The sequence below is a fragment of the Oncorhynchus clarkii genome, chromosome 15 (assembly GCF_045791955.1).
Source record: "Oncorhynchus clarkii lewisi isolate Uvic-CL-2024 chromosome 15, UVic_Ocla_1.0, whole genome shotgun sequence".
Taxonomy (NCBI): Eukaryota; Metazoa; Chordata; class Actinopteri; order Salmoniformes; family Salmonidae; genus Oncorhynchus; species Oncorhynchus clarkii.
In genome coordinates this window covers 180,630-199,310 of record NC_092161.1, presented here as the reverse complement: position 1 = coordinate 199,310, position 18,681 = coordinate 180,630, and the positions used below count along the sequence as shown (strand labels likewise).

Below are 18,681 nucleotides of genomic sequence, written 5' to 3'. Positions count from 1 at the left end.
ACAGACCACTTCTCAGTTCCTATGCTTCCTGGCTGATGTTTTGGTCACTTTTGAATGCTGGCGGTGCTTTCACTCTAGTGGTAGCATGAGACGGAGTCTACAACCCACACAAGTGGCTCAGGTAGTGCAGCTCATCCAGGATGGCACATCAATGCGAGATGTGGCAAGAAGGTTTGCTGTGTCTGTCAGCGTAGTGTCCAGAGCATGGAGGCGCTACCAGGAGACAGGCCAGTACATCAGGAGACGTGGAGGAGGCCGTAGGAGGGCAACAACCCAGCAGCAGGACCGCTACCTCCGCCTTTGTGTAAGGAGGAGCACTGCCAGAGCCCTGCAAAATGACCTCCAGCAGGCCACAAATGTGCATGTGTCTGCTCAAACGGTCAGAAACAGACTCCATGAGGGTGGTATGAGGGCCCGACGTCCACAGGTGGGGGTTGTGCTTACAGCCCAACACCGTGCAGGATGTTTGGCATTTGACAGAGAATACCAAGATTGGCAAATTCGCCACTGGCGCCCTGTGCTCTTCACAGATGAAAGCAGGTTCACACTGAGCACATGTGACAGACGTGACAGAGTCTGGAGACGCCATGGAGAACATTCTGCTGCCTGCAACATCCTCCAGCATGACCGGTTTGGCGGTGGGTCAGTCATGGTGTGGGGTGGCATTTCTTTGGGGGGCCGCACATCCCTCCATGTGCTCGCTAAAGATAGCCTGACTGCCATTAGGTACCGAGATGAGATCCTCAGACCCCTTGTGAGACCATATGCTGGTGCGGTTGGCCCTGGGTTCCTCCTAATGCAAGACAATGCTAGACCTCATGTGGCTGGAGTGTGTCAGCAGTTCCTGCAAGAGGAAGGCATTGATGCTATGGACTGGCCCGCCCGTTCCCCAGACCTGAATCCAATTGAGCAAATCTGGGACATCATGTCTTGCTCCATCCACCAACGCCACGTTGCACCACAGACTGTCCAGGAGTTGGCGGATGCTTTAGTCCAGGTCTGGGAGGAGATCCCTCAGGAGACCATCCGCCACCTCATCAGGAGCATGCCCAGGCATTGTAGGGAGGTCATACAGGCAAGTGTGGTTTTCCACTTTAATTTTGAGTGTGACTCCAAATCCAGACCTTCATGGGTTGATAAATTTGATTTCCATTGATCATTTTTGTGTGATTTTGTTGTCAGCACATTCAACTATGTAAAGAAAAAAAGTATTTAATAAGAATATTTCATTCATTCAGATCTAGGATGTGTTATTTTAGTGTTCCCTTTATTTTTTTGAGCAGTGTATAATAAGATGGTGGTCCGATAGTCCAGGATTATGAGGAAAAACATTTCCACAATATTTAACCCATGGGACTAAACTAGATCCAGGGTATGAATGTGACAGTGAGTAGGTCCAGATACATGTTGGACAAAACTTCTTCATTACACAAAGGAATAACCTCAACCAAAGGTCCCTTAGAAATTTTATTGGGACAACTAGATCCAGGGTATGACTGCGGCAATGCATTGGTCGGGTGACACGTTGAACAAAACCCACTGAGTCGATGATGGCTCCGAAAGCCTTTTGGAGTGGGTCTGTTGAGTTTACCATGTGAATATTATCTGCCATGACTACAACTTCTGATATGAATTCAGGGAACACAGTGAGGAACGATGTAAACGGCCCAGGAGGCCTGTAAACACGAGCTATAAAAAGTGATTGATTAGGCTGCATAGATTCCATGACTAGAAGTTAAAAAGACGAAAACCCAGTCATTTTGTAATATTTGCTGTCGTAAATGTTAGCAACACCTCCTTGCAGGATGCACAGGAGATATGGTCACTAGTGTAACCAGGAGGAGAGGCCTAATTTATTAACACAGTAAATTCATCAGGCTTGAGCCATGTTTCAGTCAGGCCAATCACATCAAGGATATGAACAGTGATTTGTTCATGGACTATAACTGCTTTGGAATTGAGGGATCTAACATTAATTAGTCCTATTAAGATGTGAGATTATCACAATCTATTTCAATAATGGCAGGAATGGAGGAGGTCTTTATTCCAGTGAGGTTGTTAAGGTGAACACCGCCATGTTTAGATTTGCGGCACAGACACAGTCTCAATGAGGAAAGCTTAGCTGACAACACTGACTGTGCCAGTGGCAGACTCCACCAAGCTGGCAGGCTGGCAAACAGCCTGCTGCCTGGCCTGCACCCTATCTCATTGTGGAATTAGGGGAGTTAGAGCCCTGTCTACGTTGATAGATAAGATGAGACAATACCGACATTCATAATATGTTAAGCACACCGTGTGTGTGTGTGTGTGTGTGTGTGTGTGTGTGTGTGTGTGTGTGTGTGTGTGTGTGTGTGTGTGTGTGTGTGTGTGTGTGTGTGTGTGTGTGTGTGTGTGTGTGTGTGTGTGTGTGTGTGTGTGTGTGTGTGTGTGGGTGTGTGTTTAATTTCCATACTCTTAATAGAACAGGACCAAACCAGGATGTAGTGTCTGTAACCAAAGCAGAGGGTTTTGTGGCATTACAGACACCAGGTTCACACACACATCAGTCAATACACACACAATACTCAGGGATCTATAAGTAAATAACTTGCAAAGAGTCTAGAGGAGGTTTACACCAATCCAATGCTCTTAAATGTGTGCTGAGGAGTGAACGAATGCTGAGGAGTGAACAAATGCATTTCAGGAGAAAGGACAGAGAATTGGAAAGCTGTACATGTGGCCTCGAGAGTTGAGTGTGTCTGATTGGTTGTTGCTCCTGTCCAACAGGCAAATCTAAATATTCCGATGGGAGCGCTGCGTCCAGGTGCGGGACATCCTGTCAAGAGGAGAGAGGATACTGTAGACACAGAGGAGGTCAGACACACACACACACACACACACACACACACACACACACACACACACACACACACACACACACACACACACACACACACACACACACACACACACACACACACACACAAACAAACAAACAAACAAACACACAAACAAACACACACACACACACACACACACATAAACAAACACGCACCAATATGGCTTGAGGACCTACAGTTGAAGTCGGAAGTTTAGATACACTTAAGTTGGAGTCAATAAAACTCGTTTTTCAACCACTCCACAAATTTCTTGTTAACAAACTATTGTTTTTGTGCATGACTATCTACTTTGTGCATGACACAAGTCATTTTTCCAACAATTGTTGACAGATTTTTTCACTTCTAACTCACTGCATCACAATTCCAGTGGGTCAAGAGTTTAGATACACTAATTTGACTGTGCCTTTAAACAGCTTGGGAAATTCCAGCAAATGATGTCACGGCTTTAGAAGATTCTGATAGGTTAAATGACATGATTTGAGTCAATTTGAGGTGTACCTGTGGATGTATTTCAAGGCCTACCTTCAAACTTGCTTGACATCATGGGAAAATCAAAAGAAATCAGCCAAGACCTCAGAAAAAACATTGTAGACCTCCACAAGTCTAGTTCATCCTTGGGAGCAATTTCCAGATGCCTGAAGGTACCATGTTCATCTGTACAAACAATAGTATGCAAGTATAAACACCATGGGACCACGCAGCAGTCATACCGCTCAGGAAAGAGACGCGTTCTGTCTCCTAGAGATGAACGTACTTTGGTGCGAGAAGTGTAAATCAATCCCAGAACAACAGCAAAGGACCTTGTGAAGATGCTGGAGGAAACAGGTACAAAAGTATCTATATCCACAGTAAAACGAGTCCTATACTGACATAACCTGAATGGCTGCTCAGCAAGGAAGAAGCCACTGCTCCAAAACCGCCATGAAAAAGCCAGACTACGGTTTGCAACTGCACATTGGGACAAAGATCGTACTTTTTGGAGAAATATCTTATGGTGTGATAAAACGAAAATAGAACTGTTTGGCCATAATGACCATCGTTATATTTGGAGGAAAAAGGGGGAGGCTTGCAAGTCGAAGAACACCATACCAACCGTGAAGCACGGGGGTGGCAGCATCATGTTGTGGGGGTGCTTTGCTGCAGGAGGGATTGATGCACTTCACAAAATAGATGGCATCATGAGGGAGAAAAATTATGTGGATATTTTGAAGCAACATCTCAAGGCATTAGTAAGGAAGTTAAAGCTTGGTTGCAAATGGGTCTTCCAAATGGACAATGACCCCAAGCTTCCAAAGTTGTGGCAAAATGGCTTAAGGACAACAAAGTCAAGGTATTGGAGTGGCCATCACAAGACCCTGACCTCAATCCTATGGAAAATGTGAGTGAAGAACTGAAAAAGCGCGTGCGAGCAAGGAGGACTACAAACCTGACTCAGTTACACCAGCTCTGTCAGGAGGAATGGGCCAAAATTCACCCAACTTATTGTGGGAAGCTTGTGGAAGGCTACCCGAAACGTTTGACCCGAGTTAAACAATTTAAATGCAATGCTACCAAATAGTAATTGAGTGTATGTACACTTCTGACCCACTGGCAATGTGATGAAAGAAATAAAAGCTGAAATAAATCATTCTCTCTACTATTATTCTGACATTTCACATTCTTAAAATAAAGTGGTGATCATAACTGACCTTTAACAGGGATTTTTACTAGGATTAAATGTCAGGAATTGTTAAAAACTGAGTTTAAATGTATTTGGCTAAGGTGTATGTAAACTTCCAACTTCAATTGTAAATACACAATAGGAAACTCTTTTTGAACAGGCTCCTCCCCCAGACCCCCTGCAGGAAGCCACGGCCCTGTCGCCAGAGGAGAAGAAGCCATTGCCAGGATCGATGAAGCTTCCTGGTCCAGCAGTCAACCTATCAGAGCTGCAGAATGTCAAGAGTGAACTACGATGGGTCACCAAGGACTAACACACACACTGGTACAGACACACACTGGTACAAACACACACACACATACACACTGATGTCCACTTCAACCATGAAAAACATTGCAGTAGATGCATTTTTAGGATTTCACTACAAGATGTCAGTGTGGGCTGTGTATTATTCTTATTAGGGGTTATGAGTACTCATTTGGATTGTGAGTACCTATTTGGGGTTATGAGTACTTATTTGGGATGTGAGTACTTATTAGGGTTTATGAATACGGATTAGGGGTTATGAGTACTTATTAGGGGTGACGGGTACTTATTAGGAATTACGGGTACTTATTTGGGTTGTGAGTACTTATTTGGGTTATGAGTACTTATAAAGGGTTATGAGTCCTTATTTGGGTTATGAGTACTTATTTCAGTTATGAGTACTTATTAGGTGTTATTAGTACGTATTAGGGATTATGAGTGATTATTTGGGTGATGAGTATTTATTAACGGTTATGTGTACTCATTTGGATTGTGAGTATTTATTTGGGTTATGAGTATTTATTAGAGTATATGAGTATTTATTTGGGATTAAGACTTCTTATTTGGGTTATGATTACTTATTTCGGTTATGAGTACTTATTTCGATTATGAGTACTTATTATGGATATTTATTTATGGATCTTGGGTACTTATTTGGGTTTGATACTTATTTGGGTTATTTGTACTTATTTGGTTTGAAGACTTATTAGGGGTTATGAGTACTTAAAAAATATATATATTTCACCTTTATTTAACCAGGTAGGCTAGTTGAGAACAAGTTCTCATTTACAACTGCGACCTGGCCAAGTTAAAGCAAAGCAGTGCGACACAAACAATAACACAGAGTTACACATGGAATAAACAAGCGTATAGTCAATAACACAATAGAAAAAAGAAAGTCTATATACAGTGTGTGCAAATGGCGTGAGGAGGTAAGGCAATAAGTAGGCCATAGTAGCGAAATAATTACAATTAAGCAAATTAACACTGGAGTGATAGATGAGCAGATGATGATGTGCAAGTAGAAATACTGGTGTGCAAAATAGCCGAAAAGTAAATAAAACAATATGGGGATGAGGTAGGTAAATTGGCTGGGCTATTTACAGATGGACTATGTACAGCTGCAGCGATCGGTTAGCTGCTCAGATAGCTGATGTTTAAAGTTAGTGAGGGAAATATAAGTCTCCAGCTTCAGCAATTTTTGCAATTTGTTCCAGTCATTGGCAGCAGAGAACTGGAAGGAAAGGAGGCCAAAGGAGGTGTTGGTTTTGGGGATGACCAGTGAGATATACCTGCTGGAGCGCGTGCTACGGCTGGGTGTTGTTATGATGACCAGTGAGCTGAGATAAGGCGGGGCTTTACCTAGCAAAGACTTATAGATGACCTGGAGCCAGTGGGTTTGGCGACGTATATGTAGCGAGGGCCAGCCAACGAGAGCGTACAGGTCACAATGGTGGGTAGTGTATGGGGCTTTGGTATCAAAATGGATGGCACAGTGATAGACTGCATCCAGTTTGCTGAATAGAGTGTTGGAGGCTATTTTGTAGATGACATTGCTAAAGTTGAGGATCGGTAGGATAGTTAGTTTTATGAAGGTATGTTTGGCGGCGTATGTTTTGGTTATGAATACTCATTTGGGTTATGAGTACTTATTTGGGTTATGAGTAGAAAGGTTTTCTGTTTGGCCCTGGAAATGTGTTGTTTTTAATGCGTAACTTTGTGAACACTGTATGGTTAAATAGAGGTGACATTAAAATATGAAAAAGATAACCTAGCTAAGTCTTTATGTTTCTGTGTCCTACAGCGGTGTTTCCCAACTTCTCCTCCAGTACTGAATCAGGTGTGCTTGTCCAGGGATACCATAAAATGTGTACTATTGGGGATACTCAAGGAGTACTACAGGTTTCTCATCAGACCCACACCCACCCTGCATCTTCTACTGATGAAATATAAGATTGACCCTGCATCTTCTACTGATGAAATATAAGATTGCCCTGCATCTTCTACTGATGAACTACAAATACCAGACCCAACGTACATCATCAACTGATAGACGACAACTATACCAGACTACACCTAACCCTATCAGCTACGGACAGCTATACCAGACTACACCTAACCCTATCAGCTACAGACAACTATACCAGACTACACCTAACCCTATCAGCTACAGACAACTCCACCAGACGAGTGACCTGCAATAGGCCATAACTGGTTTAATTTCCCATGCAGTGAAGTTAGGGTTAGGGATAGCCTGGATTGGAGTGAACTAAATGTAACAATAATACATCCAGCCCTGGTAGCTATAGGTCTCTGTGTTACCTCATATAGAAAAGACTACAACCAGACTAGTTATAGGTTTTGTTTGTAAATTCACTCTGGAGTGCAAGAGTGCAGAATTAGTCAATTCAGAGCTTTTCACTCTTGGACTAATCAGAGCTCACACTGGACACTGGCGGTTAATCAGAGCGTTCTGTCAAGCACCCAAGATAACTGGCTGAAGTTGACTAGCTTGCTAGCTACTTCCAGACACAAATGAGACAACACCTCACTCTGACCATTCACCATAGCAGAGCTGGTTAGGATGTTTTCATGTTATCCAGAGCATTGGTGACTGTAATTGTGCTGCTGACAACAATATATTTACATTTCTTTGCCAACGTTTACTGACACCGATCATATTCAATGGGTGCTCGTAAATTAATCAGTTATTTTGGACTCTGGTACACTCAGACGATGAGTGCTCTGAAATAGGATTAGATAGTCAGAGTGAATTTACTAACGCACCAATAGACATCATAACATTACAGCTCTGTTACAGCTCTGCTACCTTTTACATCTTTAACTGTCAATGTGAACAAGACACAATCTGGAGAATGTATCTGGTGGACTGATGTCATCAGAATGTGTATGGCGGGTTGTGATGTCATCAGAATGTGTATGGTGGGTTGTGATGTCATCAGAATGTGTATGGTGGGTTGTGATGACATCCGAATGTATTCGGTGGACTGTGATGACATCAGAATATTGTGATGTTTTAATTGTTTGAAATTCCCTTATAATCAAAATGGTTTCTAGGAGATGATGGATTCCTTAGCAACTGTTGCAATAAATTATATCTTGATTCTACACAGTGGCACGGTCTCTGTCATACACACAACAGGCAGCCACACAGACAGACACATGACACACACACACACACACAGAGCAGTGTGTAGGTCCGTGTGTATGTGTCATCACTTTCACTCCTCTGTTCCCCCCCTTCAGCATCACTACATTAATCACAAGACACTCATCCATCATCATCACACACACACTCACACAGAGTCTGCCCTGGAGAGCAAAAGCAGAGGGCAGATGTGTCTAAATTTAGTTTCCACCAGGTCACAGTGTATTCGACTGGTTACAACTGCTAGTCGGGGTACTGCAGCCTACAATAAAAACAATATGGCTACAGACCACAGCACCAAACCAAACGTCAACACTATACCAGACTGCAAATCTACTGGGGTAAAACATTAAATTTAAGATTCATTTCACACAGCGTTTGTGTTAAAAATATATATTTTTAATGAGTATGATGACACCATTTTCAGGAGAATGGAGAACAAACACACACGTACACACAAACGCCTGAGGCTAATCACAGGTATTTGAGCCAGACAGATAATAAAGTCATAATAAACTAAAACAGAGACATGGAGCATCAACATTTACTAAAACAGAGTCATGGAGCAGCATCAGTTATGAAGAAGAGAGTCATGGAGCAGCAACAGAAACTAATACAGAGTGAAGGAGCATCAACATTTACTAAAACAGAGTCATGGAGCAGCATCAGTTATGAAGAAGAGAGTCATGGAGCAGCATCAGTTATGAAGAAGAGAGTCATGGAGCAGCAACAGAAACTAATACAGAGTGATGGAGCAGAAACAGAAACTAAAACAGAGTGATGGAGCAGAAACAGAAACTAAAACAGAGTGATGGAGCAGAAACAGAAACTAAAACAGAGACATGGAGCATCAACAGAAACTAAAACAGAGTGAAGGAGCATCAACATTTACTAAAACAGAGTCATGGAGCAGCAACAGCAACTAATACAGAGTGATGGAGCAGAAACAGAAACTAAAACAGAGTGATGGAGCAGAAACAGAAACTAAAACAGAGTGATGGAGCAGCATCAGAAACTAAGACAGAGTGATGGAGCAGCAACAGAAACTAAAACAGAGTGATGGAGCAGCATCAGAAACTAAAACAGAGTGATGGAGCAGCAACAGAAACTAAAACAGAGTGATGGAGCAGAAACAGAAACTCAAACAGAGACATGGAGCAGAAACAGAAACTAAAACAGAGACATGGAGCATCAACAGAAACTAAAACAGAGTGATGGAGCAGCAACAGAAACTAAAACAGAGTGATGAAGCAGCAACAGCAACTAAAACAGAGTGATGGAGCAGAAACAGAAACTCAAACAGAGACATGGAGCAGAAACAGAAACTAAAACAGAGACATGGAGCATCAACAGAAACTAAAACAGAGACATGGAGCATCAACAGAAACTAAAACAGAGACATGGAGCAGCATCAGAAACTAATACAGAGTGATGGAGCAGCAACAGTTACAATAACAGAGTGATGAAACAGAAACTAATACAGAGTGATGGAGCAGCAACAGAAATTGAAACAGAGTGAAGGAGCAGCAACAGAAATTAAAACCGGGAAGGAGCAGCATCAGAAACTAAAACAGAGTGATGGAGCAGCATCAGAAACTAAAACAGAGTGATGGAGCAGCAACAGTTACTAAGACAGAGTGATGGAGCAGCAACATTTACTAAAACAGAGTCATGGAGCAGCATCAGTTATGAAGAAGAGAGTCATGGAGCAGCTACAGAAACGAATACAGAGTGATGGAGCATCAACAGAAACTAAAACAGAGACATGGAGCATCAACAGAAACTAAAACAGAGTGAAGGAGCATCAACATTTACTAAAACAGAGACATGGAGCATCAACAGAAACTAAAACAGAGTGATGGAGCAGCAACAGAAACTAAAACAGAGTGATGGAGCAGCAACAGAAACTAAAACAGAGTGATGGAGCAGCAACAGAAATTAAAACCGTGATGGAGCAGCATCAGAAACTAAAACAGAGTGATGGAGCAGCATCAGCAACTAAAACAGAGTGATGGAGCAGCAACAGAAACTAAAACAGTGTGATGGAGCAACAACAGAAACTAAAACAGAGTGATGGAGCAGCAACAGAAACTAAAACAGATTGATGGAACAGCAACAGAAACTAAAACAGAGTGATGGAGCAGCAACAGAAACTAAAACAGATTGATGGAACAGAAACAGAAACTAAAACAGAGTGATGGAGCAGCAACAGAAACTAAAACAGTGTGATGGAGCAGCAACAGAAATTAAAACAGTGATGGAGCAGCAACAGAAACTAAAACAGAGTGATGGAACAGCAACATAATCTAATACAGAGTGATGGAGCAGCAACAGAAACTAATACAGAGTGAAGGAGCATCAACATTTACTAAAACAGAGTCATGGAGCAGCATCAGTTATGAAGAAGAGAGTCATGGAGCAGCATCAGTTATGAAGAAGAGAGTCATGGAGCAGCAACAGAAACTAATACAGAGTGATGGAGCAGAAACAGAAACTAAAACAGAGTGATGGAGCAGAAACAGAAACTAAAACAGAGTGATGGAGCAGAAACAGAAACTAAAACAGAGACATGGAGCATCAACAGAAACTAAAACAGAGTGAAGGAGCATCAACATTTACTAAAACAGAGTCATGGAGCAGCAACAGCAACTAATACAGAGTGATGGAGCAGAAACAGAAACTAAAACAGAGTGATGGAGCAGAAACAGAAACTAAAACAGAGTGATGGAGCAGCATCAGAAACTAAGACAGAGTGATGGAGCAGCAACAGAAACTAAAACAGAGTGATGGAGCAGCATCAGAAACTAAAACAGAGTGATGGAGCAGCAACAGAAACTAAAACAGAGTGATGGAGCAGAAACAGAAACTCAAACAGAGACATGGAGCAGAAACAGAAACTAAAACAGAGACATGGAGCATCAACAGAAACTAAAACAGAGTGATGGAGCAGCAACAGAAACTAAAACAGAGTGATGAAGCAGCAACAGCAACTAAAACAGAGTGATGGAGCAGAAACAGAAACTCAAACAGAGACATGGAGCAGAAACAGAAACTAAAACAGAGACATGGAGCATCAACAGAAACTAAAACAGAGACATGGAGCATCAACAGAAACTAAAACAGAGACATGGAGCAGCATCAGAAACTAATACAGAGTGATGGAGCAGCAACAGTTACAATAACAGAGTGATGAAACAGAAACTAATACAGAGTGATGGAGCAGCAACAGAAATTGAAACAGAGTGAAGGAGCAGCAACAGAAATTAAAACCGGGAAGGAGCAGCATCAGAAACTAAAACAGAGTGATGGAGCAGCATCAGAAACTAAAACAGAGTGATGGAGCAGCAACAGTTACTAAGACAGAGTGATGGAGCAGCAACATTTACTAAAACAGAGTCATGGAGCAGCATCAGTTATGAAGAAGAGAGTCATGGAGCAGCTACAGAAACGAATACAGAGTGATGGAGCATCAACAGAAACTAAAACAGAGACATGGAGCATCAACAGAAACTAAAACAGAGTGAAGGAGCATCAACATTTACTAAAACAGAGACATGGAGCATCAACAGAAACTAAAACAGAGTGATGGAGCAGCAACAGAAACTAAAACAGAGTGATGGAGCAGCAACAGAAACTAAAACAGAGTGATGGAGCAGCAACAGAAATTAAAACCGTGATGGAGCAGCATCAGAAACTAAAACAGAGTGATGGAGCAGCATCAGCAACTAAAACAGAGTGATGGAGCAGCAACAGAAACTAAAACAGTGTGATGGAGCAACAACAGAAACTAAAACAGAGTGATGGAGCAGCAACAGAAACTAAAACAGATTGATGGAACAGCAACAGAAACTAAAACAGAGTGATGGAGCAGCAACAGAAACTAAAACAGATTGATGGAACAGAAACAGAAACTAAAACAGAGTGATGGAGCAGCAACAGAAACTAAAACAGTGTGATGGAGCAGCAACAGAAATTAAAACAGTGATGGAGCAGCAACAGAAACTAAAACAGAGTGATGGAACAGCAACATAATCTAATACAGAGTGATGGAGCAGCAACAGAAATTTAAACAGAGTGAAGGAGCAGCAACAGCAATTAAAACCGGGAAGGAGCAGCATCAGAAACTAAAACAGAGTGATGGAGCAGCATCAGAAACTAAAACAGAGTGATGGAGCAGCATCAGAAACTAAGACAGAGTGATGGAGCAGCAACAGAAACTAAAACAGAGTGATGGAGCAGCATCAGAAACTAAAACAGAGACATAGAGCAGAAACAGAAACTAATACAGAGACATGGAGCATCAACAGAAACTAAAACAGAGACATGGAGCATCAACAGAAACTAATACAGAGTGATGGAGCAGCAACAGAAACTAAAACAGAGTGATGGAGCAGCAACAGAAACTAAAACAGAGTGATGGAGCAGCATCAGAAACTAAAACAGAGAAATAGAGCAGAAACAGAAACTAATACAGAGACATGGAGCATCAACAGAAACTAAAACAGAGACATGGAGCATCAACAGAAACTAATACAGAGTGATGGAGCAGCAACAGAAACTAAAACAGAGTGATGGAGCAGCATCGGAAACTAAAACAGAGTGATGGAGCAGCATCAGAAACTAAGACAGAGACATAGAGCAGAAACAGAAACTAATACAGAAACATGGAGCATCAACAGAAACTAAAACAGAGACATGGAGCATCAACAGAAACTAAAACAGAGTGATGGAGCATTAACAGAAACTAAAACAGAGTGATGGAGTAGCAACAGAAACTAAAACAGAGTGATGGAGCAGCATCAGAAACTAAAACAGAGACATAGAGCAGAAACAGAAACTAATACAGAGACATGGAGCATCAACAGAAACTAAAACAGAGACATGGAGCATCAACAGAAACTAATACAGAGTGATGGAGCAGCAACAGAAACTAAAACAGAGTGATGGAGCAGCAACAGAAACTAAAACAGAGTGATGGAGCAGCATCAGAAACTAAAACAGAGACATAGAGCAGAAACAGAAACTAATACAGAGACATGGAGCATCAACAGAAACTAAAACAGAGACATGGAGCATCAACAGAAACTAATACAGAGTGATGGAGCAGCAACAGAAACTAAAACAGAGTGATGGAGCAGCATCAGAAACTAAAACAGAGTGATGGAGCAGCATCAGAAACTAAGACAGAGTGATGGAGCAGCAACAGAAACTAAAACAGAGTGAAGGAGCAGCAACAGCAATTAAAACCGGGAAGGAGCAGCATCAGAAACTAAAACAGAGTGATGGAGCAGCATCAGAAACTAAAACAGAGTGATGGAGCAGCATCAGAAACTAAGACAGAGTGATGGAGCAGCAACAGAAACTAAAACAGAGTGATGGAGCAGCATCAGAAACTAAAACAGAGACATAGAGCAGAAACAGAAACTAATACAGAGACATGGAGCATCAACAGAAACTAAAACAGAGACATGGAGCATCAACAGAAACTAATACAGAGTGATGGAGCAGCAACAGAAACTAAAACAGAGTGATGGAGCAGCAACAGAAACTAAAACAGAGTGATGGAGCAGCATCAGAAACTAAAACAGAGAAATAGAGCAGAAACAGAAACTAATACAGAGACATGGAGCATCAACAGAAACTAAAACAGAGACATGGAGCATCAACAGAAACTAATACAGAGTGATGGAGCAGCAACAGAAACTAAAACAGAGTGATGGAGCAGCATCGGAAACTAAAACAGAGTGATGGAGCAGCATCAGAAACTAAGACAGAGACATAGAGCAGAAACAGAAACTAATACAGAAACATGGAGCATCAACAGAAACTAAAACAGAGACATGGAGCATCAACAGAAACTAAAACAGAGTGATGGAGCATTAACAGAAACTAAAACAGAGTGATGGAGTAGCAACAGAAACTAAAACAGAGTGATGGAGCAGCATCAGAAACTAAAACAGAGACATAGAGCAGAAACAGAAACTAATACAGAGACATGGAGCATCAACAGAAACTAAAACAGAGACATGGAGCATCAACAGAAACTAATACAGAGTGATGGAGCAGCATCAGAAACTAAGACAGAGTGATGGAGCAGCAACAGAAACTAAAACAGAGTGATGGAGCAGCATCAGAAACTAAAACAGAGACATAGAGCAGAAACAGAAACTAATACAGAGACATGGAGCATCAACAGAAACTAAAACAGAGACATGGAGCATCAACAGAAACTAATACAGAGTGATGGAGCAGCAACAGAAACTAAAACAGAGTGATGGAGCAGCATCAGAAACTAAAACAGAGTGATGGAGCAGCATCAGAAACTAAGACAGAGTGATGGAGCAGCAACAGAAACTAAAACAGAGTGATGGAGCAGCAACAGAAATTAAAACCGTGATGGAGCAGCATCAGAAACTAAAACAGAGTGATGGAGCAGCATCAGAAACTAAAACAGAGACATAGAGCAGAAACAGAATCTAATACAGAGACATGAAGCATCAAGAGAAACTAAAACAGAGACATGGAGCATCAACAGAAACTAAAACAGAGTGATGGAGCAGAATCAGAAGTTAACAGAGAATAATGGAGAAGAAACAGTTAATAAAACAGAGACATGGAGCAGAAACAGAAACTAAAACAGAGACATGGAGCATCAACATAAACTAAAACAGAGACATGGAGCATCAACAGAAACTAAAACAGAGACATGGAGCAGCATCAGAAACTAATACAGAGTGATGGAGCAGCAACAGTTACAATAACAGAGTGATGGAACAGAAACAGAAACTAATACAGAGTGATGGAGCAGCAACAGAAATTGAAACAGAGTGATGAAGCAGCAACAGAAATTAAAACAGTGATGGAGCAGCAACAGAAATTAAAACAGTGATGGAGCAGCATCAGAAACTAAAACAGAGTGATGCAGCAACAACAGTTACTAAAACAGAGTGATGGAGCAGCAACAGAAACTAAAACAGTGTGATGGAGCAGCAACAGAAATTAAAACCGTGATGGAGCAGCATCAGAAACTAAAACAGAGTGATGGAGCAGCATCAGAAACTAAAACAGAGTGATGGAGCAGAATCAGAAGTTAACAGAGAATAATGGAGAAGAAACAGTTAATAAAACAGAGACATGGAGCAGAAACAGAAACTAAAACAGAGACATGGAGCATCAACAGAAACTAAAACAGAGACATGGAGCAGCATCAAAAACTAATACAGAGTGATGGAGCAGCAACAGTTACAATAACAGAGTGATGGAACAGAAACAGAAACTAATACAGAGTGATGGAGCAGCAACAGAAATTGAAACAGAGTGATGAAGCAGCAACAGAAATTAAAACAGTGATGGAGCAGCAACAGAAATTAAAACAGTGATGGAGCAGCATCAGAAACTATAACAGAGTGATGCAGCAACAACAGTTACTAAAACAGAGTGATGGAGCAGCAACAGAAACTATAACAGTGTGATGGAGCAACAACAGAAATTAAAACAGTGATGGAGCAGCAACAGAAACTAAAACAGATTGATGGAACAGCAACAGAAACTAAAACAGAGTGATGGAGCAACAACAGAAACTAAAACATAGTGATGGTGCGGCAACAGAAACTACATTTAGAGTGATGGAAAAGCAACAGAAACTAAATCAATGTTTGAGCAGCAACATAAATGAAAACAGGGTGATGGACCGGAAACAGTTACTAAAAACAGATTGATGGAGCAGCATCAGGAACTAAAACAGACTGATGGGGCAGCAACAATTACTAAAACAGGGTGATGAAACAGAAACTTAAACAGAGTGATGAGGCAACAACAGTTACAAAAACAGAGTGATGGAGCAGCATGAGAAACTGAAACAGAGTGATTTAGTAGCAACAGAAACTAAACCAGTGTGATGGAGCAGCGACAGAAACTACTACAGAGTGATGTAGCAGCAACAGATACTAAAACAGAATCATGGAGCATCAAAATTTACTGAAACATAGTGATGGAGCAGCAACAGAAACTAATTCAGAGTGATGTAGCAGCAACAGATACTAAAACAGAATCATGGAGCATCAAAATTTACTAAAACAGAGTGATGGAGCAGCAACAGAAACTAAAACAGAGTGATGTAGCAGCAACAGATACTAAAACAGAATCATGGAGCATCAAAATTTACTGAAACACAGTGATGGAGCAGCAACAGAAACTAAAACAGAGTGATGGAGCAACAACAGAATCTAAATAAGAGTGATGGAGCATCATCAGAAACTAAAAAAGAGTGATGGAGCATCATCAGAAACTAAAACAGGGTGATGGAGCAGCATCAGAAACTAAAACAGGGTGATGGAGCATCATCAGAAACTAAAACAAACTGATGGTGCAGCAACAGAAACAAAAACAGAGTGATGGAGCAGCAATAGAAACTAAAACATAGTCATGGAGCAGCAACAGAAACTGTTAGAAACTGTGTTCATGAAACTCAGTTAGGAACGCGGTATATGGCCCAGGAGGCCTGTAAAACAGTTGCTATAAAAAGTGATTGAGTAGGCTGCATAGATTTCATGACTAAAAGTTAATAAGACAAAATGCTGTATTTTTTCAATTGTTTTATTTGCTATCGTAAATGTTAGCAACACCACCCGCCTTTGCAGGATGCACAGGAGATATGGTCACTAGTGTAACCAGGAGGAGAGGCCTAATTTATTAACACAGTAAATTCATCAGGCTTGAGCCAATCACATCAAGGATATGAACAGTGATTAGTTCATTGACTATGACTGCCTTGGAAGTGAGGTATCTAACATTAAGTAGTCCTATTAAGATGTGAGATTATCACAATCTATTTCAATAATGGCAGGAATGGAGGAGGTCATTATTCCAGTGAGGTTGTTAAGGTGAACACCGCCATGTTTAGATTTGCGGCACAGACACGGTCTCAATGAGGAAAGCTTAGCTGACAACACTGACTGTGCTAGTGGCAGACTCCACCAAGCTGGCAGGCTGGCAAACAGCCTGCTGCCTGGCCTGCACCCTATCTCATTATGGAACTAGGGGAGTTAGAGCCCTGTCTACGTTGATAGATAAGATGAGACAATACCGACATTCATAATATGTTAAGCACACCGTGTGTGTGTGTGTGTGGGGGGGGGCGTGTGTGTGTGTGTGGGGGGGGGGGGGGGGTTCATTTCCATACTCTTAATAGAACAGGACCAAACCAGGATGTAGTGTCTGTAACCAAAGCAGATGGTTTTGTGGCAAGACAGACACCAGGTTCACACACACATCAGTCAATACACACACAATACTCAGGGATCTATAAGTAAAATTAGAACGCTGTACATATGGCCTCTTGGGAGTTGAGTGTGCCTGATTGGTTGTTGCTCCTGTCGATCATGTAAATCTGAAAATTCCGATGGGAGCGCTGCGTCCAGGGGTGGGACATCCTGTCAAGAGGAGAGAGGAGACTGAGGTCAGACACACTCAAGTACACACACACACACACACACACACACACACACACACACACACACACACACACACACACACACACACACACACACACACAAACTTTTTTTGTGTTTTAGGATTTCATAACAAGGTGTCAGTGTAGGCTGCGTATTCTTCTTATTTGAGTTATGAGTACTTATCAACTAATGAACTACAACTACCACCAGACTAACCCTAACCCTATCAGCTACAGACAACTATACCAGACTACACCTAACCCTATCAGCTACAGACAACTATACCAGACTATCCCTAACCCTATCAGCTACAGACAACTATACCAGACTACACCTAACCCTATCAGCTACAGACAACTATACCAGACTATCCCTAACCCTATCAGCTATAGACAACTATACCAGACTGCACCTAACCCTATCAGCTACAGACAACTACCACCAGACTACACTTGACCCTATCAGCTACAGACAACTATACCAGACTACACCTAACCCTATCAGCTACAGACAACTATACCAGACTATCCCTAACCCTATCAGCTATAGACAACTATACCAGACTGCACCTAACCCTATCAGCTACAGACAACTACCAACAGACTACACTTGACCCTATCAGCTACAGACAACTATACCAGACTACACCTAACCCTATCAGCTACAGACAACTATACTAGGCTATCCCTAACCCTATCAGCTACAGACAACTATACCAGACTACACCTAACCCTATCAGCTACAGACAACTATACCAGACTATCCCTAACCCTATCAGCTATAGACAACTATACCAGACTGCACCTAACCCTATCAGCTACAGACAACTACCACCAGACTATACTTGACCCTATCAGCTACAGACAACTATACCAGACTACACCTAACCCTATCAGCTACAGACAACTATACCAGACTACACCTAACCCTAACCTTAACCTCAACCATTCATTAGCCCTAACAGTATCCTAAACCCCAACCATAACCCTATCCTTCCACCAACTAACGAATGGATGGGCCCACTCTCAAGAGGACTATACCTAAAACCTGCTCAAGGAATCACTCAGCCAGCAACGGGTGGAACAACCGCTACGACAAGGAATGGAATCACCACAATTTCTCCTAAAAAAATCTCAGCATTTCGTGCATGCACCCCTCAATGCTCATGTCCTGCAAGCGAAGTGCCCTACCTGGTCTCCGATCTGCTACATGTTC

General features: G+C 41.8%; 1 protein-coding gene across 5 annotated transcripts in view; it reads left to right on the top strand.

Annotated features, from left to right (window-relative positions):
- LOC139366852 (small muscle protein X-linked) overlaps nucleotides 1-17,673 on the top strand; it is a 45,066-nt gene extending 27,393 nt beyond the window's left edge. For 4 of the 5 annotated variants that reach the window (XM_071104537.1, XM_071104538.1, XM_071104539.1 and 1 more), the window contains 3 exons: nucleotides 2,767-2,853; nucleotides 4,700-4,863; nucleotides 6,650-7,974. In XM_071104537.1, the coding sequence (XP_070960638.1) occupies nucleotides 2,767-2,853; nucleotides 4,700-4,852 (240 nt within the window). In that variant the 3' untranslated portion in view covers nucleotides 4,853-4,863; nucleotides 6,650-7,974. Of the gene's footprint in view, nucleotides 1-2,766; nucleotides 2,854-4,699; nucleotides 4,864-6,649; nucleotides 7,975-17,660 lie in introns of those variants that run through there. The other variant, XR_011626798.1, reaches the window with a different exon arrangement.
- The last annotated feature ends 1,008 nt before the right edge of the window (nucleotides 17,674-18,681 follow it).